Raw genomic sequence first — 24487 nt, forward strand, 5'->3', positions numbered from 1 at the left:
CACCCTATTTCTGTGTAACTGTACCCGTATAGACCACAGTGTGTCGTACCACAGTGTGACCACAGTGTGTCGCGCTCTGTCGTTTTCTGGCTCTCTCTTTTTCTCTCTGCGCGCGCGCGCGAGCTGTGTTTGTGCTTGCTGGGCTGGACACTCGTCCGAAAAATAAAAGCGCTGTTTCTCATTCAAACGAGAGTCTGAATCACAGTGTCAGTCCTTGCCGAATCTGAAAACGTTGCATTATTAGAGTATTTTAACTTTTTTTTGTTTCCATTATTATTATAGATACAAAATATATTAATTCTCAATGTTTTGGAAATCTGGAAGGTTATGAGCATAGATTCACAACTGTACTGATTGAGTACTGAAGGTATTTGGAGTACAAAGGCGATCTGATTTAGGACAAACCACTCATTCAAAATCACCAAATGATTTACTGTAGATTGTGTCATAATAATTCTATGAGATTACCGAAAGGTTCATGGATTCACCACTGTGCAAAAGAGTATTATTTTTATTCAGCACAAGACAAGAAAGGCAGATACATATCCAGTTATTTTTAATCAACATATTACAAAAAAGCTTGAATAAGTCCATATCTAGTAAAAATAAACGTCAAAATTGTAGATATTGGGAATGAAAATAAGCCTGAAAGTTAGTTATATACAGTATAAGCAAATCTCAAAATCAATATGGAATTGACTCCAGGTACCTTAGAGGGACAAACATTACTTTTTGTTCTGACAGTCCATGCTTGCTTTGACCTGTCAGGTCCAAACTACTGTCATTGAACTTAAGATTCAGTCGTTTGCACTTTTAAACATCTTAGTAAAAACAAATACTAAAATTGGTTTATCAGTAGTTTTGGGCAACTCTTATCCTCTATTTTTCAGCAGGATTGACAATTTTTCCCATGAAAAATATACTGTTGTTTTCATGATTACTGATTATGAAAAGGAAAGGACGATTGAAAGTCAAGCTTGGAGGTAAACTGAATGGAACAAGTTTTACACCAGTGACTCCAGTTGCTGTAGTTCCTAATTCATCCACATCTAGTGTTGCCTTGTGGACAACCTGAAAAATATTTAATAGGCATGTTATTTCACAAACATTAAGAACAGAAAAAATCCAGTATTGCATTCCAAATTTAAATTAAAATAATGAAATACCTGGAATATATGCTGCATTAATGCCAAACTTCAAAACAGTACAATGTGCACTATTTTATTTTGTATATATAAACAATAATTGACATTATTTTAATATTAAAAACACATAATACTTCATATCAAAACAGATGGTGACTCTACGAACATTTTTTTTTACTTCAAGTCTAACACTAACGTGTTGGAATCATTAATCAAAATAACTGAATGGCCCTTTACAATATTGCAGAAATGTTGATAACCAAAAACATTCATGTGTACTCATTAAGAATGAAACACAACAGCCCAAAGTGTACATTGATAACTAATTTGGTCTATTAATAATATTATTCACCTAGTGAGTAGGTAGCTTTGTTGAGAAATATTGTTACTTGGAACAGCACATGTTAATTAATTTTAAAAAACACTAGGTGCTCAGTATTTGGTATATTAGACTAGTTAAAAATACCTGAATGTGGTGAATAATATTGAATATTAATATTCAGTTAAAATTACATGATGTTATGTCTGATGTTTAATTTCTGCAAGAGCAGCAAAAGATAGGATTGTGCCCTGCGTGATAAATAAAGTCCCCCTCCCGTGCTGTCAAAGCAAGGGCAACCTTTGTAGGCAGTGGAAAAGGACACTTTCTGCTTTAACAAACAGGAGACTAGCCCAGAGAAACCAGAAAACATATTCTGTGAGGGACTGGCCATAAAATCAGTTACCCCACCAGCCCATTGAATGCGTGAAAAAAAGTTCAACCCAATGGGACAAAATGAATCAGTTTGTACAGAAAACTATTCTCATGTATGTTAAATCACGTTAGTGTGATATACAGTATATACTGTACAGTACAGTATATAAACAGATTTTGCTTATATACTGTAACAAACGTCTGACTTTCATAAAACCTATTTTTGTTCAAATTAGTCTGTAGTTATTACATTAAAAAGAATAAAGAAGGCAGAATTTGATTTTTTTCAATAAAATGTCAAACCTGCCAGTAGTAAAACAAAGAGATTTCATATCTGATCATGCGAGTATGCCTGGTTAAAATGAGTATCCTGAAACAATGAGTGCAGGAATTCTATAATCATAATACTTGTATTTAGCTATATTTAGCTATAGTAACTTTAAGTGTGGATAGTCAGGGTTTGATTTCATCCCAAATTTGTATTTAAAGTTTCATTTAAAAAGAGCATACTGAAACAGTGGAATGCTGCCTGTTCTACACATTTTAGTTTGTGCTATTGATGAATGCAACAGATGCACTTTGTGTGTTCTCAATTATATTTCCCATGCTTTACCTTTGAGACATACACATTTTCCTTTGTTAATCCTGAAAAGTTTGCAGTTTGACCAAACATGTCCTTCATTCCCATTTCTGACAGGACTTCCTGCAGCGAATAGGACGTTTTAACTGAAAACTTGGGCACTCTCACTATATATCGTCTACAAAAGTAAAGAAGTGTTAGTGTTAATGATCACTGTACGCCTTGTTCACCCCCCAACAACGAATCATAATATTTGCTTTATTTATTACTTATACCTATGAGAAAATACTAAAGATTTAATAACAAAAGTATTAACTTATTCTCAGTGCCTACATACTGTAAAATATTTGTAAACTTATAACTTTTGTTTCTGAATTTTGAGATTTTGAGAAAATTGGGTGTACTTAGGCCTACATATCGTTTCATCAAAACAAAATTTTTCCCAGCTGTAATGTTATTAATTCGATGGTTTAACTCAAAAGGTAGGATTTTAACACATTGTACAGTAGGTAATTATTTTCATAAAAACGATTTTATTTAACAACATATGTCTTACTTTAGAGACAAAAATGTAACTATTGTCTTGTGCTGGACCAGACCACCAACCTACACTTTATGCCTGTTTTTTTTTTTGGGGAATGAGTCTATCTGTGACTATTTTAATCAAAATATGAATGTTCAAAGTGAACACTTTCAAGACTGAGAATGTTAAATGTCAGTAAAAAGGGTAAACAAAAATGAAAAGTAATATACTGTATTTTGACTCCATCCCAATTCAGATCTCTAAGTCCGGACTTCATTAAAGCAATTTTGGCATCCAGCTTTTTAAAATATCTAGGATGTAATTGCAGCGTGCCAGCAGCCATGTCACCCTGCAACTCACAACTGACAACCCACTGAAGCTAAGCAGGTGTGAACCTGGTCAGTACCTGGATGGGAGAGACCTCCTGGGAAAAACTAAGGTTGCTGCTGGAAGAGGTGTTAGTGAGGCCAGCAGAGGGCATTCACCCTGCAGTACATGTGGGTCCTAATGCCCCAGTATTGTGACGGGGACACTATACTGTAAACAAGCGCGGTCTTTCTGATGAGATGTAAAACCAAGGTCCTGATTCTCTGTGGTCATTAAACATTCCAGGGCGTTTCTCAAGAAGAGTAGGGGTGTAACCCTGGCGTCCTGGCCAAATTTCCCATGCCTCCTAATAATCCCCCTCTATGAATTGGCTACATTACTTTGTTCTCCTCCCCCCACCCCCGTCCGATGGCAGGCAGAGCGACGTGCTGGTTGGAGTATTTCTCAGTTGCATTTAACGGCAACTTCAGTTCAAAGATTTGGTTCAAACCACCAAATGGATGCTGATGTGGGATTAACGCTAGGATAAGAGAGGATGTAATGGGCTTGGGCTTTTTCTCCTAGTTCAGGCATTGAACTCTCTGACTATTTCCAAGTCGTTATTGACCTCAAGATGGCATCTCTGACCAATTTATTCCTTGCCTGGCTGCTCAGATTAGACGGAGTGGGTAGTGTTAGGAGGGTACAGTTCACCTTTCTTTTCTTGATGATAAATGTAACTGTGCTGAATGGAAATGTTTTTGTCTTTAAATGTATGTGTTTCTGTATCTGTATCATCTGTACCCTTTTAAACTTTTGTCTGTGAGTTGTTTTGTAACTTACTGGATCTTTCTGGTTGCAACAGTGCTTAAAATGCATTGCCTCACTGAGGCAGAGACAGATTTTTTTTATTCCGAAATCATGAGAATAAAAAATGCATACAAACAGAGGCTGTGCAATTAATTGTATAATTTGTAAAAACGATACTTGTGCACCTGAACTATATTGCAATAGGCGATGGTGTGAATAGTTGCTGTTAAGACATGGCACTAACTTGGAGAATGCCACTTCTGTAAGATGGGTTGAGGACCTGAGAACCTAGGCTCAGAGGTCTGGGTGAAGGCAAGTGGACAAGATGGGGGTGAGCTGGACTGACTGGCAGAAAAAGAGATGAGCTGGGCAGGCAAACAGAACAGGGAAGCTTCACAGCACAGCCAGGCAGAAGAGAACAGGGAAGCTGCACAGCCAGATCAGGCAGGTTTCAAAGGACGCCATCTGCAGTCATGTAGCAGGGAGGAGGCAGATGGCTGGTCATCAGGTTCTCTCTCCGAATCAGGATCGAGGAGTCAGATGTATTCAGGCAGAGTACAGGACATGGAACTGGCAGGCTGGTTTATGCAAGATGCACCTCTATAGCCTCGTATTAAGCTCAATGAGAGAGCGTCTGGCTGTGGACAGGAGAGGGGTTAAGTATCCAGCGCTGATGAGGGAATTACCCATGAATGAGGGGCTGGTGGCACAGACACTCCCACCGATCGTGTTCTCATAGCTCTGAGACGTGTTTGATGGCCTGTTACCGTGGCTCCCGCTGGTGTAACAGCTACAGTATGCAATCAACATAGTCTTTGATTTTCCTTTGCAGTTTTCACTGACATTTGACATTTCACTGACAGATCTGTCCTAAGAAGTGTTCAGTTTGAGTTCATCCATAGAAAAGGGAAAATACTCTTCCATGGCATTGTATAGTATATTAAATTTGAAATCTATATTCCAATGCTGATAAAGAAACCAACAAGATAACCTTCATGTGATCAGTTCCAATATAATGTATAGTACTAAATATTTAGATCTAGTAATTGTTATGCTTTTCATTACTTGGTGTTCTTCATTCTGAACAATAATATTTAGATTTAGTCTGAGTCTTTAGTGTCATTATTATGTTCATAATAAACCCTGAAACTATATCACCAACCTGACAACACTGAATAAAGCTGACGAGTGAGCTGATATTATATGTTTAAAACTTCACCACTTCTCTTTTCACTTCTTTCTGTTCACTAGCAAAATAACCCCTTACCTTCATCTGATCAAGTGTATATACTGTAAATACCGCTTACTGTTTTTTCACTGATCTGTGCCATTTCCTCAAATTCCTTCTGCACCAAGACTCCTCCAGGTCCTCAATTCCTTTCTCAGGCAGGAGGAGCATCAGTGAGATTCCTCCTTTGTAATTAAGTCTCAAAACATCAGTGGAAGATTCTTTGTCGTGATAAACATCAAATGAGTCATCGTTAATCATCATCTGAACTGGAACAGTTGTTTTTTCATCTATACGGAAGTCATTTTGTCGCGTGATCATGGGATCAAAAGGAATTACCCATTTACCTGTAAAATATATGTATCATTTTAGATTTAGATTAGCACAATACTGGTATTATAAATCATTACAATATGAAAGAAAGAAAATCAAGGCTGACATAGCAATAAGAATATAGCTATAAATATTGTTGTTGAGAATAAGCCAGATTCAGTGAGAGGGAGTTGGTTATTGATTGCAGTAAGTATAGTTAAACAAGACAGTCTATAATTCATAAAATAAGTTGAATTATATTATATTATAATATATCTTATCACTAGACATCTTACCTCTGAAGTATATGTAGCTGACAAGAAACATTAGTGTATCCCGACTCAAGTCATCTATGAAATGTGGGACTTTGCCATGAGTTTTTTCCTCAACATACTTATTAATCAAATGCAGCGCTGCAGTGGTGTTGGTGAAGTCAACAGTAAAACCTTCCGAGTGGTAATATTGTTTAACGTCCTCCAGAAATTTATGAAGAGGTTTAAAATTATTACGTATGAACACTGCATTTCCAACAGACAGGTCCAGTTCTGTCTTCTGATTGAGACTTTGGAGGATTTGCTCAAAGGCTTCATTCACTTCTGCTTCAGTGAGGTGAGTTTTATTGAAACCGAGACCTTGGAACAACTCATCATGCGTCTTGCCCTTTGCACCCAACGACAGCATAGCAAGGGCAGTGGAGATGCTCAGGGGAGAGAAGATTATGTTTTTAGGATTTGAATTGGTCTGTGCAGCAATGCGTTTATACAAACTGAAAGCAAAATCTGTTTTTGCAGATTGTATCTCTAAGCTGTAATTGTGTTGATGCTTGTGGTCATGGTGATGCCCATGTTCTTGATGAACGTCCTTCGTATCATGCTGAACCTTCCGTTTTTTACCCTGGATAGCGGAGCAGAGCAGAGTTGCTATGATGCATAAATAAATCACTATCTTCCCCATCCTGAAAGGTATTGTTTTTATAAAGGACCAATACCAGAATCTGCCAATAAAAACACATAAATACATTTCTAAAAATATGTTTAGAGCTTGATAAGTTTAGAGACAGTATCATTTCATTCTGAATATAAGTTGATTATTCTATTTAGATACTTTAGTGTTTTATCATTTTCCTTGCCACTTGCCACAAATCTCGAACAAGTACCTTGTACGAGATTTGTACTCTCGTACAAGGTGGACTCGTACAAGTACCTGGGAGTGCACACCAACGATAGACTGGAATGGTCTAAGAACATCGAGGCCATCTATAAGAAGGGACAGAGCCGACTTTACTTCTTGAGGAGGCACAGGTCCCTCAATGTATGTAGTAAGATGCTACATATGTTCTATCTGTCGGTGGTAGCGAGCGCCATTTTCTACACAGTGGTATGCTGGGGCCCTGGGATTAGAGCAGTGGATTCTAAAAGGCTGAACAAGCTCATCAGGAGAGCAAGCTCTGTCATTGGGTCTGACCTGGACCCCTTGGAGGTAGTGGCTGAGAGGAGAATGGTGTCTAAACTAGAGGCCATCATGGACAACATCTCCATTCCCCTCTATGACAGGCTTGTAGAAATGAAGAGCACGTTCAGCAATAGACTGATTATTCTACGGTGCGACAGGGAGCGCTACAGGAGGTCATTCTTGCCTTCTGCCATAAGACTGTACAACGCATCCACCTTGCGTCTGGGCCGAGGAAACATTGACAGTGACCTGTTTCTGGACTGAACGCATCTACACATCTACTGCTACATCTGTTCTCTTTCCTTTCCCGTTTACAACCTTTTTGTGTGCAATATATGCCAGGGACCCGTGCAATACATTTATATGTATATCTATATCTATATTTACATCTTTATTTATAGTCATATGTGTGATACGATTTTTTTGCGTACCGATCTGTTCTAGTTTGTTCTTTGTGTGCCCGGACTGTGAGTAACTATTTTAGTGCACCCCTCACTGTACTGATTGTTTTGTATGTATTGTACTATTATTATTATTGTATCATTCGTTACACTGTGGCTGTGTTGTCTGTGTAAAGCTGCTGTTGCACTGCAATTTCCCTCACGGGATCAATAAAGTATCTATCTATCAAATCTGCTACTTTAAATAGCTACTTTACAACTTATTCATTTAATAGGTTTCTTTTGCTGATTTTAAATAATATAATTTGTTTTTGGTGATGCCACATCATGCCCTTTGGGTATAGTTTAGCACTCTTTTTACTGAGTTTACCTAGTACTGTATTTTGTTCAAAGCCAGAATGCTCAAAATGAAGATTTCTGTGGATAAATTACAGTAAATGCCAGCAAAACCTAAAGAGAAAAAAACTGAAATATGTTAATTGTACAAATACTTAGATCTGTGAACTCTAATAGTTGGAAGCACCTTTGGGAACAATTAGAGACGCAGGTCATTTTAGATAAGTCTAGTAATTTTGAACAATGGTGCAATGGCTTGGTGCAATTTACCCAATCTTCCTGGCAGATCACTTTCCACAAAAGTCTCTCTACAATAGGATTCAAGCTGTTTGAAAGAGGTTTGTCTTTACTTTGCTCTGTACAGTATATTTTTCTTTTAGTGGCATCAAACGTTCCAGCCCCTGTTGAAAAGAAGCTTCCTCATGACATGATGCTGCCACCAACAAGCTTCACAATGGTGTCGACTGGGAGATATTCTGTGCTGGGTCTGACCAAAAGACCAAAAAGGTTCCAACTTGTTTTCAGCTGATCACAACATCTTTTGAGACATTTTTTGTAAAATCACTCAGTTGCTTTGTTGCAAAGAATATCTCATTGGTTTTAAATTTTATCATACAAGTTACCTTTTGAAGTAACTGGGATATTGTTGACTCAAATACGATTCCTCCCATCTCACCATTGAACTCTATAGCTTTGATGACATCCCTCACCAGTTAACTTCTTGTCCTGCTGCTCAGAATGGAAGGCAGCCTGATCAAAGCAGCGTCTGCGAAACATCATCCCATTTCTTGATGATTGAGCTTGAATCCTATTGTAGGGATATTCATGGATCTATGACAATATTTTTCCTTATAGTACATTAAATATCATAAATAGTTTATTTAGTGATACCAAACTAACCCTTACTGTCTGCTTCAGCACATCCTTTTAAATCAACAATTTATAATTGATACATGTAAAATAGAACAGAGGATACTTTTTATGCTCATTCATTTGCAGATTTTCAACACACTGCTTACATTTCTAAAATGGCAAATCTCATACTGTATATGTGGACTGTTGGTCAAATTTGCATCAGACCATGTTGAAAATAAATTACATAAATTATAGAAACAGCATCAATGAGCAGGACTTGTAAAATCCCTCAAATTATTTTAATTCTAGGAGTTTACTTAAAACAGTTACAGTCCCCATTACCTGTAAAGTGCTTTGAGTGGAGTGTACAGAAAAGCGCTATATTATTATTATCAGCAACAACACCAATAGCAATAATGGCAACAACAACAACAACAACAACAACAACAACAACAACAACAACAACAACAACAATAATAATAATAATAATAATAATAATAATAATAATAATAATGTCATTTGCCAAACCGCTTTATACCATACGGTGTCCAAGGAAGCCGGAGCCTACCCGTCAAGCAACGAGCGCAAGGCAGGGACGGCAGGGACGGGCGCCAGTCCATCGCAGGGCAAGTGCAAGCCAGTCATACATGGGGACAGTTTGGAGGCCACGGTAAAGGCCGAGGGGGGAAATTTGGCCTGGACACCGGGATAACTCCCTACACTTATCGATAAATGCCCAGAGATCTTTAATGACCACAGAGAGTCAAGACCTCGGTTTAACGTCTTATGCGAAAGACGAAGCCCACTACAGTATAGTGTCCCCACCACTATACCAGGGCATTAGGAACCACACAGACCCCAGGATGCGAATCCCCCGCTGGTCCCACTAACACCACTTCCAGCAGCAACCATAGCTTCCCAGGAGGTCTCCCATCCAGGTACTGAGGTACTGACCAGGCTTAACCTGTTTAGGCTACCATGGGTAGCCAGTTGAGAGCTGCAGGGTGATATGGCTGCAGGCCTTAATAATAATAATAATAATAATAATAATAATAATACAAACATTACCGTTTAAAAATTTACACACAAGATTTGATTGGTAAATACGGAATAAGATGTGCATGCAAATGCAGTGGAATTCAACACTTACCGTTCTTGTCTGCCTTCTGTTGCTGTGTATGTCAATGGACCTTATCTGAATTTATGCAGTACGTCTCACAGGAGTTATGAAACAAATCCTTGTTTACTTGTACCAGTCATCAACCTCTAAACTCTCTAGTATCAAACAATCTCCAATTGAGTTGTCCATGTACTTAATCAAAATATTTGACTACCAACAGAACAAACTTAAAATGAAAGGTTAAAATGTGGACTTTTTGTAAGTATTGATTTTTCTCATTTGTATTAAAGCTGAAATTGAGGCTTCTCTAAAGAGGAAAAAGAAGTAGAAGTATTTGTATTTTCATATTGTTCTGCTGAGTTTTTAAAATAAATCCCTAATGTTAGCTACTGCTAAAGAAAAGAATTAATGTCTTCAAGTAAAACAGCCATTTCCACTGCCTTAATTAATTCTAAAATGTAATATTTACATTATGTAGAAGGGATTCAGTGTCTTCATGGCCATGTTGAAGTTCAATCTTGATCTTTGCTATAAATTCATGTGGTTAAACAATAATTATCAGGTCACTCTGACTCTTCTTTTTTTATTCTCTGATCCTGTTTTCAGAATTCAGTGACCTTTAAATCTGATTTACATTTTCATTTCTGTTTGCACCATGCCCAGAAAATGCTTAAACCTAGTTCCTTGACAGTGTTCTCTGTATAGTAGTATTCACTAAAACATTCAATCAAAGTATCCTTAAAGGAAGAAACTGATAGAAAAAAAGGAAAAAATATTGATATTGTATATTGTTTATTTTTGAGGTTAGAACACACAAAACATAGTTGTGAATTAGACTTGCATGGAAATGGACACTCAAGGGCAGAAAACGATTGGCAGGAAATGTCTGGTGAAACAGCAACTGTAGCGCTTGTACATCAAGTCACAGTATCCTTAGCAACCAGACTGACTTTATAGCCCAGCTCCAGCAGACATGATTGTATGCTTTGTGGTTTGAAAATGGATGGGTATTTATCAAGACATTACAAACTATAGCAAGATGTGTTGCAGCCACAATGGCTGACGACCACAGCAATACTCTACCTTCATCGCCGGGGAGACAGAATACACAAAGCACCAGGCTTCAGTGAAACATCACTCAGTACCAGGTGCTCTGGAATATTTCAGCCCTGCTTGGTCCCTTCTCAGTGATCTGGCATTGACATAGACATGACTTTACTCCTGAGCCAACTTACAGTATCCCAGCAGACCCCTTACTATTCCTGGTTTCCAGTCTCAGTGCTTCTCCTGGGCTCCTCCACTGTGGAGTCAAGGGCTTACTAGCTTAAAGTGAGGTATAGACCTTTATATTTTAATTCAAACAGAAAGCATTGTTTGCTTTAACCAGTCAAATCCAAATGAACAAATATTTAAATCTATTTCCGAATTGTTTTTCACCAGTTTTTCTATTTTACTGTAGGATCAACAATTTTTCCCATGAAATGTATGCTCGCTGTTTCATGATTACTGATTACAAGAAGGAAAGGACGATTGAATTTCAAGGATCGAGGCATGCTGTATGGAACACTTTCTATACCAGTGACTCCTGTTGCTGCAGTTCCTATTTCATCCACATCTAGTGTTGCCTTGTGGACAACCTGAAAAATATCACACAACAGGCATGTTATTTCACAGAGATGCAGCATAGAAAATATCCAACATTGCTTACTGTACATTTAACTATTTCTGAGATAGGTGGAAAATATTCTGCATTAATTTTAGATAAAATGGCACAATGAACATTATTTTATTTTGGACAGATTAAGCACAAATTATCACAAATAATTGCAATATCAGAGACACATTTTATACAGTATCTGTGTTCTACAGTACTAACAAGCTGTGCGCAAGAAAAATCTGAGTACCTTTGGTAACAAACTAATCTGAAAAAATATTTTCTTCAGTAATTACATCAAAAGTGAATAACAAAGGAAGAAACTGATTTTTTTATCTAATTTCCAAAGAACCAATGTTTAAATGAAGACATGTTACTGTACGTCTGATCATGTGGGTATGCATTGAATATCCCAAAGCAAAAAGTGCAGTGGTTCTAGAAACATACCTACTTATGCATTTAAGCACAAGTATCATAAATTAGGGTTTGACCTCCTCCACAATTTTCATTTAAAGCTTCTTTAAAACAAGTGTCCCTGAACAGTGGAATTTTGCATGTTCCACAGAAAACATTTGTGCTTGTGATATAAATTAATGCATCAATTCCCACTGCAAGCTTTTAATTCTGTTTTACACATCATAAAATCATGAGCAGGTAACTTTCACAACGGGACTTTACCTTAGAAACAGCAATATTTTCCGTTACTATTCCAGAAAAGTTTGCATTCGACTAAACATGTCCTTCATTCCCATTTCAGACAGGACATCCTCCAATGAATAGGATGTTGAAACTGAAAACTTGGGCACACTCACTAAATACCATCAACAAAAATAAAGAATAATTAGTTAATAGTAATTACAGATTATGTTCACCAACCCACAACTATTTATTGTATTTCTATGAATTGATGCGAGATTCTTGTTTATAACAAAAGGACCAACACAATACTTCATTTATTAATAATATACATGCCTACATAGAAATATTTATTAATATTCTATATAACTTCTTCAGTATTCTTCTGGTGAATTTTGACAGTCAAATGTTTACCTGGAGGTACGACGTTTGTACCAAATGGGTGTTTCTATAGATTTAATGCTTATTAGTCCTAAAATTTAACTCAAAAGGCAGGATTTAACACATTGTGGGTAGTTATTCTGATGAAAACTATGTTTATTTAACTTCTTATATACTTTGCTTTATTGACAAAAAATATTTTCTTGTGCTGGACAAGACGATGAACTCATGAGCTATTTTTTATATTATGAACTGGACGAGTGTGTGTGCATTATACTTTAATGAAAATTATATTATTGTAAATTTACAAAATTCTTCAATAATACCTTGCAAAATGTTTTTCCATGTTTCTGAATGTATATGCATTTTTTAAAGTGAATATTCACACTGAGCACTTTCAAGGCTGCGGAGTTAAGTATTAGTAAAACCTGTCAATGAAAATGAAATGTTTACTCCATATCTACCCCCCCCCCCCCAAAGGTCACACTTGGTGGCAGCACATACTGTATGGTACCAAAACCAGTAAATTGTGAGTCTTTTTGGAAAATCTCTACAAATTCTGCAGATTGGAATAGTGCATTTTTTGCCTAGTCTCCTTTGCAAACTTTCTCAAACTTGATTGAGAATCACTGATGGACAGCAATTTTCAAATCCTACAGATTTTCTGTCAAATTTCAATCAGGATGTTATGTCGTGCACTCAAGGACATTCACATTGAATCTTTGTCCTGATTTTAATTCTTTAGCAGAATAAAGTAGGGTTTACTCTAAGACATTGTTTGTCTGCTGCAGACCTGGCTCAGCTTTGAAGGACATCCTGAACTAGGAAGTGAAAGGGTCATACAATGCACCTTTCATTTTGTTAAGATCCAGCTCCTCCAAGTCCTTAACTCCTCTCTCAGGCAGGAGGAGCATCATTGAGACTTATTATCAACACCATGTATATAGTACTTATTGTATCAATCTAGTAGTAGTTGTACTTTTAAGTTATTGTCATCATTATGAGACATGTTATTTAGAATTCAGGGTCATTGTTATGCTGAATAACAACCTTGCTACCATGTCATCATCCTGCTAACATTGGGTTATGAAGAAGAATGGAATGATTTAACATGTTCATAACTGGTCGAAACTCTCCCTTTTTCTATTTCTTCACCAGAAGAATGACCCCATTTTCATGTAAATATCACCTACCATTTTTTCACTGGTCTGTGCCATTTCCTCAGATGCTAAGACTCCTCCAAGTCCTTTCATTTTGTTAAGATCCAGCTCCTCCAAGTCCTTAACTTCTCTCTCAGGCAAGAGGAGAATCATTGAGACTCCTCCTTTGTAGCCAAGTCTCAGGACATGAGTGGAAGACTCTTTGTCATGATAAACATCAAATGAGTCATCGTTATACATCATCTGAACTGGAACAGTTGTCTTATCATCTACATGTAAGACATCTTCACGTGTGTCCCTTGGATCAAAGGGAATTTCCCATTTTCCTACAAAATACAAGTAAAGGTTTAGATTTAGATACAGTAATTATAGTAAAATTAATGTAAAATGTTTGAGGTCAAATCAAGGCTCATACAACACATAGAGCACATATTCTCAAAAACATATTAAAAAATACAGTAGTTGTGAATTTTCTTCATAACACGCGATCATTAATTCAGTGAAAGTGGATTATAAAACTAAGCAGTTAGACTAATACTGTAAATATTATTGACAAACATGTCACAATATGCAGATGTAGCGGCGAGGCTTATTAATAAGAAAGAATTAAGTGTTCTGAGCTTTCCCAAATGGTCCCATATCTCTGTTCATCTCTGTGGTGCAGCAACAGAGAAACTATTCATGCAGGCTGATTTAAGGTTTCCTTTGATAAGGTTTCCTAGGACAGCTCCCAAAGGGGGATGCACTTAGCTAAGCCTGGCTATCATGATCAATGGTCATCCATTGGCGCCTATCTGTCTAGGGAATGCCAGATGGACATCTGGACTGCATTCCTAAGTGTCAGGAGTAAGTGACTCATATCTCACCTTGATCAACCAATCAGGGACTGGTAGGGCCGAGTAACCCACGTGGGACTCTGATGCCCATGGAACTTTCAGCCAATCAACGAGCTGAAGTTCCTCCAGGTAAAAACAGGCAACACAGAGAGCCTGAGAGATTCAGTAGAGAATTCTTGGACTTTTCTAAAGGGAATTTAAAGGAGAATTCCAGGGCAGGACGGCCCAGGAGCAGAAGGCTCCCAAGGGCAGGACATTCTTGCAGCGCGCCTCCTGACCATCCTGAGACTCAGCCCGGACAACCACGGAATGGCCAGTGTGTCCGAGTGCCAGAACTTTCCTCTGTTCTAAGAGTCTAGAGCGGAGGTTGCCAGAGAGTAACCAGAGGATCCACCCGAGGTTAGCACCAGCAGCAGGCCTCGTGAACAGGTCAGAACTGTGGACAGCTGAATCACTATTCAGAACTAGCTCTTCATCAGGAACGAACCGGTCCTCTTCCTGACTTGCTGGGACCCACAGTCATCTTTTCTCCTGTGCACAAACTTTGCTAGTTAAAGCCAACACTAACTAGCCGGTCAGTGAACATCAGCAGCGCACCGTCGCAAGCCGCACAGCACCGAGCCAGAGCGTGCGGATTGGACAGCAACAGCCTGCAACTGTTTCTTTGTGCCCGCAGGAGATCTGAATCCCCAGAGATTGGATGAGTTTTCAACTTCAATGCATTACAGCTCGAGAATTCAATTGTTATCCCAACCAGTTTATATCAATTTAATTCCTAAGAGTTATGTACTTGTTTTGAGTATCTAATGTAGAAGTTATAACCAAGTTAATTTATGAAACGGTCTAAATGAATGATATACTGAACGTATGTCCTCTTGATATGTGTAACACTTTGTAACTGACTGAATATATAACTTTTGTATTCTGATAACCCTCTCGATAAGATCTGTTAGGTTTACATGCATATTCTATGTCTTAATAAATGTATCCTCGTGTATTAGTACCTGTGTGTGTGCGTTGTTTGAGTTATGTCGCATGGTTGGATTCTAAAGCCATCAAAAGAATAAATTTTGTGATTTACTGCTACAATTAATAATTGTCCCAGTAAATGCCCAAACCCTACAGAACAGGTGCCTTCAGAGAGCACACTACACTACACAGAGTAAACAATTGGTCAGAGTTTCATACTTGCATTAATAAGTATTATACATGCCTTGAGCAATAAGAAATGGCTATTATTCATAAAATTAATTGAGCTGTGAATTTCACTATATACTAATACTACACATCTTACCTCTGAAATATATGTAGCTGACAAGGAACATCATTGTGTTTGTATCCAAGTCATCTAAAAAATTGGGGACTATGCCATGAGTTTTGTCCTCAACATACTTGTTTATCAAATGCAGCGCTGCAGTGGTGTTGGTGAAGTCAACAGTGAAACCTTCTGAGTGGAAATAGTGTTTAATGTCCTCCAGAAATTTTGAAAGAGGTTTGAAATTCTCACTGATGAACATTGCATTTCCAACAGACAGGTCCAGTTCTTTCTTCTGATTCAGACTTTGGAGGATTTGTTCAAAGGCTTCATTCACTTCTGCTTCAGTGGTGTCAGTTTTATTGAAACCGAGACCTTGAAACAGCTCATCATGCGTCTTGCCCATTGTACCCAATGACAGCATGGCAAGGGCAGTGGAGATGCTCAGGGGAGAGAAGATGAGGGTTTTAGATTTTGAAACTGTCTGTGCAGCAATGTGTTTATACAAACTGAAAGCAAATTCAGAATTCGCAGATTGTAGCTCTAAACTAATTATGGTGGTGCCTGTGACCATGGTGATGTCCATGACCTTTTGAATGTCCATAAGCTTGGTGATGTCCTTTGCCATGAGAATGAATATCATCACTATGATGACCCTTATGGTTTTTAGTATGGACAGCAAAACAGAGTGCAGCTACTGTGATGCACAAATAAATCACCTTTCCCATCTTGATCATTATTGTTTTTTATGGACTAACTGTGGGCTCTGTCAATAACATAACATACATAAATCACTAATAATACAAATATATTTACAAATAATACAAATATAATTATTTGGAAAACAAGTTCATCAGTCTGCTAAGAAATTTTAATATTTATCATTTTGCTTGAATATTTTCTCTAAAGCTAATGAAATCAGGCAAATCTGCTTTGCACAGCCACAGGTTAAGAATGGGTTATTTTTTTTACCCTTTAATTAAATATGAGAAAAAACATGGTAATCCTAAATCAGTCGTTATGTTATATTTCAGCACTTCCTTTTGAATTTAGTTTTAATGAGCGCATCAATGCACTAGTAACGATCCAACACGGCACTTCTATTACATTCCATAGAGCTGGAATGCTGGCAAAATCTGCATCAACGTGTGTTGAAATAAATAAAATTCTGATCAGTTATTGTAAAATTCCTGAAATGTATTTAAATACAAGTGTTTTCCAATAGACAGAGGTGTCACAGATCTCATCCTAGATTTCACTGGCACATAAGTAGAATTCAGCACCTACTGTACCGCTTTTGTCTACCTTGTGTTGCTGAGTGTTTCTCTGGTCTTCATCCCAGTTGCTAGGTCTCTCAGGAGTTATGAAATGACTTGTTTACTTGTACCAGTCATCAACCTCTAGACCCTTTACTATCAATCTCCAGTCCCATTTCATATGTAGTTAAGCAAGATATTTGATTGTTGACAGAGTAAACTTTGGGTATAACGAAGGCTAAAGTTTTTTAGATATTTAGCATTATATTTCCACATTTTTTACAAGTTGAAATTTATGGGTTTTTAAAAAAAAAAGATTAATAGAATCATTAGTACTGTATTTGCTTTTTTCAAAAGGTTTTCCGAGTTTTTAGAGAAAATCCTAAATATTACAACACTGCTGAAGAAAAGCAGTTCACTTTAGATAAAACAGACCTTTTGCATATTATTTAATTTATAAGTATGTTATAAGTAATATAATAAATGTTTAATAAATGTTTATATTAAAAGTTAAATAGAAACCAAAGGATTCAGTGCAGTGTTTTAGAAATCCTTCTTTACAAAAACATTCAATTCCTAATATTTTCAGATGTGGTGTCTGTCACCTGAAATATAGCCTGGTTTTCTTTATTTACTGTAATAACGTACATACTGTACTGTACAGTCAGTATCTGAGCAGGAACAAATCCACTGTGCCTAGTATAAATCAGAGTCTCTGAGGTGAATTGGATAAATGGGATTAGTAGAAATAAACATGAATCCAGTTTCTGTTAACAGAAGTCAGATTTTTGCGTATTTTACTGCAGAAAGGATTACTCTCTTCACCCTTATTCAGAGAATTTGTTTGATACAGTAGATGGAGAAAACTTAAAAGTCTCTTTAAATTTGGATTAATTACAACATATGCTGTATACACTATGCCCCAATTATGTTTCAAGTGTTTACAGTCTCATTGTATTCTTTTGATTGCTTTCAGATCACTCATGAAATCAAAGACGTGACAGAACTCACAATGGACTTCACACTACTGTACATGTAGCCAGTTTTATTGCAGAAACTTTTTTTTACAATTGAATTGGCTCCTCGGCAGTTTTTACCTAACTTAAGGCAAATTTAATATTAAGGTAAATCTTGTGTCAACATGTCATGATTTCGGAAGGAAGACCTAGTGAAAAGCAAATGAGCGCTATCTTGCTTCAAGGAAAATAAAAATAGTATCTATTCATAGTAGATGGAAACAAAGGGAAAATGTGTAGCTGTACCAAGTTAAAGATTTGGAGATATTTACTATTATTTATGTTTTAGGAAAACAATTTTATTTCTCTTCATGTTGTAGCATCACACTGTGTTTGAATGGGGTACTCAGGGAGCAGCATTTACTCAAACGAGATGTTTTCAAATTATAATTTAAAAATATATATATATATTTTTGTTCTAATAACATCTTAAATTCATAGGTCAGAAGGCAGTAATTAGGGCATAGCTCAAAATAGAGCATTTGATTGATGATCAAGATGTTTCTACTTCACATCTGAATTCTCCCTATAAAACCACATACCTATTTATTTACCCAACAGGCTAGGTGAGCCAAATAACACCCTCTAATTTTCAACTGTTCATACATGGTAATAAAGAGCAGCAGACACAGTCACTATGGAATTATAAATGTTAAGTTCTTGTTTAAAATCTCTAGAAATCTGAGGTAAAGTGTGAGCATGGGTTTACAACAGTACTCTTTGATTACAGTGGTATTTAGAGGTTATGTTTTTTACAAAAAAGGCTCTGTTGTAGACTGATTCCATAAATTATTTAGATTTTGGTATACTTCTTGTTATGGGCCTCCAAAAGGATAACAGTTACTTACTGTGATGTAAGTTTAGCTTTATTCAGAAAAGGACAAGATAGGCTGATAGTTAGCCTGACATAGCCATTCATTTTTAAGTGATTACCAATGTACTGTTACAAAAAACGTCAAGATTAATAGATATTGTGAGGGAACTAGAGAAGCTGGATATGAAAAATGTGCCTAATAAGGAATTGACTCCAGATGTCCAACAGTGACAAATATTCCTTAATTTGTTTTTCTTTACCATGATTGTGAATATTTTTGGTGTACATCTTGTCCTCTATTTTTCTGTAGGATTGACTATTTTTCCCATGAAAAGTACACTCCTAGTTTCATGATTACCAATTATGAAAAGGAAAGGACGATTGAAAGTCAAGCTTGGAGGCAAACTAGTAAGTATGATTTCTACACCAGTGACTCCAGTTGCTGTAGTTCCTATTTCATCCACATCTAGTGTTGCTTTGTGGACAACCTGAAAAATATCAAACAACAGGCATGTCATATTACATTCTGAGCTGACATTAATACAGTATATTTCTAAAATGGTTAAAAATATCCTTAACATTAAAACAGTGTAATAGACATAATATTATATGCTATAGCTTATACAATATGCTTATTCTAAACTGTATTGTTATATTAAAGTTAAGTGTTCTATTAGCGACACATCTTTCTTTCAGTTTCTCAGTTATATCTGGTTCATTGTATTTTCTGTTCACAGAATTCTTTAATTCCCTTGAGATTACATTGTATTGAAAGATACTATTTACTTTTGATTGACTGACTGAGATGGCAATAATTTCCTAATAAATATCTTTTTACATTAAGACTAAGACAAAATTGTAGCAATAGAACAACTCAGATGAATGAATACTCTGTATTTTAGATACAATTATCTAGAAAGAAACCAATTTGCTTCTTAGAAGATTTGTTTACTACCACCATCAGTATTTAGAACTGTAATATACAGTATTGCAAAATGTGTTAATTGGAAACAAAATACAAATGTATACTTATGCAAAATGAAACACAACTTAATTTGCATCAATAGCTGAATGAGTATATCTATTATATGCATAATAAATATATACTAATATATTTGAAATAACAATGCATTGAGCTCAACTTATTTGAATAAACAAACACCTGGTGCTCAATATCTTGTATTTGAGCTGGGTTAAAATTCCCTGAACATGTTAATGAATAATCTGTATAACTGCCTAATTATCTTGTCCTAAAGTGTTAAAGACTGGCCTAGGAATGATCACATCAGTCTGTGTAACTGTTATCAGAGTACCATGGCTATAGTGTGAGACATCTTGGGAAGAAATAACCTGAACATCAGGAAAATGTCTGAAGATCTGCATGTAAATAATCGGCATGATTGAAGGTGTTTTCAGGGTAATGCCTAGAGCTGAGGGATGAAGTTCCAATTTCTTTTGGACTTAAGAACATCTAAGTTGGCAGCATAGCACGTAGACCTGGAGTGGAGTTTTACTCACTGAATAAGACCACTTTGCACGTCACAGACCTGACATAAAACAATATGTTGGGAAATGTTGTGGTAAGACTCATACTGATTGTTGTATTATACAAGACAACATATGTAGAGGTGAAGGGTGATGATAGTGTAGGGAATTTGCTTTAACAGAAGAACAGCTTTTGTGCAAACAGGGGAAAACCAAGCTGTTCAGCAATACTCTGACAAAGGCCAGTTAGGATGTGTTGAATGTACCACAGTGGCTTTTCTGTGGCCACTGTACCTTTAAGAGAGCCCTGACAAGCTTAAAGTGAGCAATACATTTGAACAGTTTTTGATTCAAATGGTCACATACACAAACAGTAACAAAATCCTAAGTACCTTTAAAAAACCTATTATTTTTCTCTGCTGTAGAACCTTCTGAGTGGCACACAATTCAGAAACAAATTCTAAATTGTGATATCAGTAGTGATACTGTAAATGAAGGCAGAATTTTCCCACTATAGGTTCTAGTTTTTATCAACAATTTCTAACACCTTCCTAGTGTTACTGTATGCGTGATCAAGCTGGTATGCAAGGTTAAAATGTGCATCCTGAAACAATGGAATTTTGCCAGTTCCACACAACACTTTTATCATTGTGGTAAAAAGGCATGTATCAAATGCTTTTAATTCCAATTTCCACTTCATGTAATACTGAACAAGTGATTTTCAAAACAAGACTTTACCTTTGAAACAGCCAAATTTTCGTTTGCTATTCCCGAAAAGTTTGCACTTTGATCAAACATATCCCTCATTCCCATTTCAGACAGGACGTCCTTCAGTGAATAAGATGTTGAAACTGAAAATTTTGGCACACTCAATAAATATCGTCTACAAAAGTAAAGAAGAGTTCATGTTAATATTTACTATACAGTACACCATGTTCAAAACCCACAATATTTAATGCTTAAGATTCTCCTACACTATATAATAAAACAACAAACTAATACTTCAGTTATTCAATGTCCACATGTGTTTGTTGACATTTAAACATTTTTATATAAAAAATTGCAATTCAATATATTAGGGTATCTTTGGAAGGGAGTGAATACTTTTCCATAGCACTGTGAATGAAATATGAAATGTACTTACCAAGACTGGAAATAAAAAAAGAAAGCTTTTGTGTTGTACGCAATTGAACATAAATGACAAATCTCCTGAACGTGCACTAAGAAGATAACATTCATATTATCAACACCATGTATATAGTACTTATTATATCAATCTAGTAGTAGTTGTACTTTTTAGTTATTGTTTTACTTCGTTAGGAAACGTTATTTAGAATTACAGATGAAACGTTGTGTTTTCTCTTTTCAGCATGGAATAAACCTACTACTTGTTCCTGATTTAGAATTATTCTGGTTACGTCTTCAGGCCATTTTCATGCTGAATGACAACCCTGCTAACCTGTCATCATCCTGCTGACACTGAATGATTTAGCATGTTCATAACTGGTCAAAACTCTCTTTTTTCTATTTATTCACCAGAAAAATGACCCCATTTTCATGGAAATATCACCTACCGTTTTTTCACTGATCTGTGCCATTTCCCCAGATGCTCTCTGCACCAAGTCTCCTCCAAATCCTTAATTCCTTTTTCAGGCAGAAGGAGCATCATTGAGGCTCCTCCTTTGTAGCCAAGCCTCAGAACATGAGTGGAAGCCTCTTTGTCATAATAAACATCAAATGAGTCATCATTATGCATCATCTGGACTGGAACAGTTGTCTTTTCATCTACATGGAAGACATCTTCACGTGTGTCCCTTGGATCAAAGGGAATTTCCCATTTACCTATAAAGATAGATTAAGGTTAATAGTTATTATAGTAAAATAAATATTATAGGAAAAATGCCTGATATCAAATCAAGACATATAAAAAGAAATATAGAACATTTTCTCAACAACATAAAACAGATGTGAATTTTGTTCAAAATAAGTCATCAATGAATGTTGTTTTGAACAGTAGTTATTGGATACTTTTTATTGGACATCTCAGACACAATCTCATCTTCGACAGTGTAGAAAAGAAAAGTAAGCAATGGAAAATTCAAGTTTCATTAGACTATAACATATTAAGGTCAAATGTGTCACAATATCTATATTATATTTTTTATATTTTCTATTTGTTGTCAGTTTCATACTTGCATTATTAAGTATTGAAGATTATCTTGAGGATAAAATAAATTAAGCTGTGAAATGAACTATATACTTATACTAGACATCTTACCTCTGAAATATATGTAGCTGACAAGGAACATTAGAGTATCCGCATTCAGGTCATCTAAGAAATGTGGGACTTTGCCATGAGTTTTGTCCTCAACATACTTGTTAATCAAATGCAGCGCTGCAGTGGTGTTGGTGAAGTCAACAGTGAAACCTTCTGAGTGGAAATAGTGTTTAATGTCCTCCAGAAATTTTGAAAGAGGTTTGAAACTCTCACGGATGAACATTGCATTTCCAACAGACAGGTCCAGTTCTTTCTTCTGATTCAGACTTTGGAGGATTTGTTCAAAGGCTTCATTCACTTCTGCTTCAGTGGTGTCAGTTTTATTGAAACCGAGACCTTGGAACAGCTCATCATGCGTCTTGCCCATTGCACCCAATGACAGCATGGCAAGGGCAGTGGAGATGCTCAGGGGAGAGAAGATGATGTTTTTAGTTTGTGCATCTGGCTGTGCAGCAATGTGTTTATACAAGCTGAAGGCAAACTTAGCATTTGCAGATTGTACCTCTAAACTGTAATTGTGATGATGCTTGTGGCCATGGTGATGCCCGTGACCTTTGTGATGCCCATGATCGTGGTGATGCCCGTGATCATGGTGATGCCCTTTACCGTGAGCATGATCATCATCACTGTGATGATGGTGGTTACCCTGGACAGCAGAGCAAACTAGAGCTGCTGTGATGAAGAAATAAATTCCCTTCCCCATCCTGATAGGTATTTTTTTACAACAGTAGGCACTGTTAATAAAAACAACAAACACAAATCAATAAAAATACACACAGTATATACAGTGAGAGAATAACAAATATTAAGAAATCCTCATTTAATTAAAAAAACTTATTTGGTCTGCTAATAAGCTTTAATGTTTTATAATCTAACTAGGAAAGGATCTCTTTCATGAATGAAATCATGCAAATCTACTGTACTTTAAACAGCAACTGTAACAGAATTGCAACAAGGTATTTTTCTGATTTATAAATTAAATGTTTTAAAAATATTAATATTAATATTTAAAAAGGTGTATTTGGTGATACCAAACTAGTCCTTAGGCTCTACTTCAGTACTCCTTTTTTAATTTTGTTTTACTGAACATGAACACTTTGAAATTCTGAAAATACTTTGCATTTTCATTCATTCAAGGATTTTCAACTCTAAGGATTCATGCAATTTCATTATATTTCATGTTTCAGTGCTGATCAAGTTTGCATCAGGTCATGTAATTAATAATATAATCTGAAATAATAATAATAATGATAATAATCATTTATAATTATTAAAATCAATGTATTTCTCTATCACTGGCCAGGAGTTTTAAAAGCCCTGAAATTATTTAAAAAATAACAAATTCACATGTGACGGTTACATATATCACAGATCTCAACCCAGATTTAAATGGAAAGGAAATTCAGAAGAATTCAGCACTTACGTTTTTTCTCTGCCTTGTGTTGCTGTTTTGTTCTCTGGATTTCATCAGAATATATACTTCTCTCAGGAGTTATGAAACAACCCCTCGTTTACGTTTACCAGTCAACAACCTCTAAATATTTTACTGTCAGACAACCAATAGTCCAGTTTGATAAGTACTTAAGCAACCTGTTTTACTATTGACAGAGAGCAAACATAAGGTATAGTGCTTGCAAAAATGCTGACTTTTTAAAACAGTAGTATGTATTGACTTTTCACATTTTTTATAAAAGCTGAAATTGATTCTTTTCCCTAGAAGAAAAATAGAATCATATGTGCTTTTTTCAAAGGTTCTATCAAATCGGAAAAAAAAACCCAACAAGTTCCATATTGTAAATACTATTAAAGAAATAATCAATCTTTTGAGATAAAAAAGCTCTTTCATATATAATTTATAGGATGTTATAAAGTACTGCAGCTTTAAGGTTTCTATAAATTAGAATACAAAGGATTCAGTGCACTTTAATTTGAAATTCAAGCATTTCTAGTATTT

The 24487-nt window shown here is 36.1% G+C and overlaps 3 protein-coding genes across 4 annotated transcripts; all 3 read right to left on the minus strand.

Annotated features, from left to right (window-relative positions):
* Window positions 1–493: 493 nt before the first annotated feature.
* LOC148673542 (alpha-1-antitrypsin-like) lies at window positions 494–9945 on the minus strand. Of its 2 annotated transcripts, none has more exons than XM_088630130.1 (5): window positions 9793–9945; window positions 5895–6592; window positions 5366–5633; window positions 2453–2597; window positions 494–1071 (listed from the first exon to the last, which is right to left on the minus strand). In XM_088630130.1, the coding sequence occupies exons 2-5, from the start codon at window positions 6550–6552 to the stop codon at window positions 880–882; spliced, it is 1263 nt and encodes a 420-aa protein (XP_088486256.1). In that variant the 5' UTR covers window positions 6553–6592; window positions 9793–9945; the 3' UTR covers window positions 494–879. The 2 variants fall into 2 exon arrangements, with proteins under 2 accessions (XP_088486256.1, XP_088486257.1); XM_088630131.1 differs by lacking the exon at window positions 9793–9945 and adding an exon at window positions 7822–7901.
* Window positions 9946–13194: 3249 nt separating this feature from the next.
* On the minus strand, window positions 13195–16450 carry LOC148673543 (alpha-1-antitrypsin-like). The gene is made up of 3 exons (XM_088630815.1): window positions 15724–16450; window positions 13627–13919; window positions 13195–13254 (listed from the first exon to the last, which is right to left on the minus strand). Exons 1-3 carry the CDS (start codon window positions 16325–16327, stop codon window positions 13195–13197), a joined length of 957 nt encoding a protein of 318 aa, XP_088486941.1. The 5' UTR covers window positions 16328–16450.
* Window positions 16451–18804: 2354 nt separating this feature from the next.
* Window positions 18805–24106, minus strand: LOC148673544 (alpha-1-antitrypsin-like). Its single transcript, XM_088630129.1, has 5 exons — window positions 23957–24106; window positions 22534–23267; window positions 21830–22097; window positions 20994–21138; window positions 18805–19258 (listed from the first exon to the last, which is right to left on the minus strand). The coding sequence occupies exons 2-5, from the start codon at window positions 23234–23236 to the stop codon at window positions 19067–19069; spliced, it is 1308 nt and encodes a 435-aa protein (XP_088486255.1). The 5' UTR covers window positions 23237–23267; window positions 23957–24106; the 3' UTR covers window positions 18805–19066.
* Between the last annotated feature and the right edge of the window lie 381 nt (window positions 24107–24487).

The sequence above is a fragment of the Lepisosteus platostomus genome, chromosome 4, assembly GCF_059453375.1.
Source record: "Lepisosteus platostomus isolate fLepPlt1 chromosome 4, fLepPlt1.hap1, whole genome shotgun sequence".
Lineage (NCBI taxonomy): Eukaryota > Metazoa > Chordata > Actinopteri > Semionotiformes > Lepisosteidae > Lepisosteus > Lepisosteus platostomus.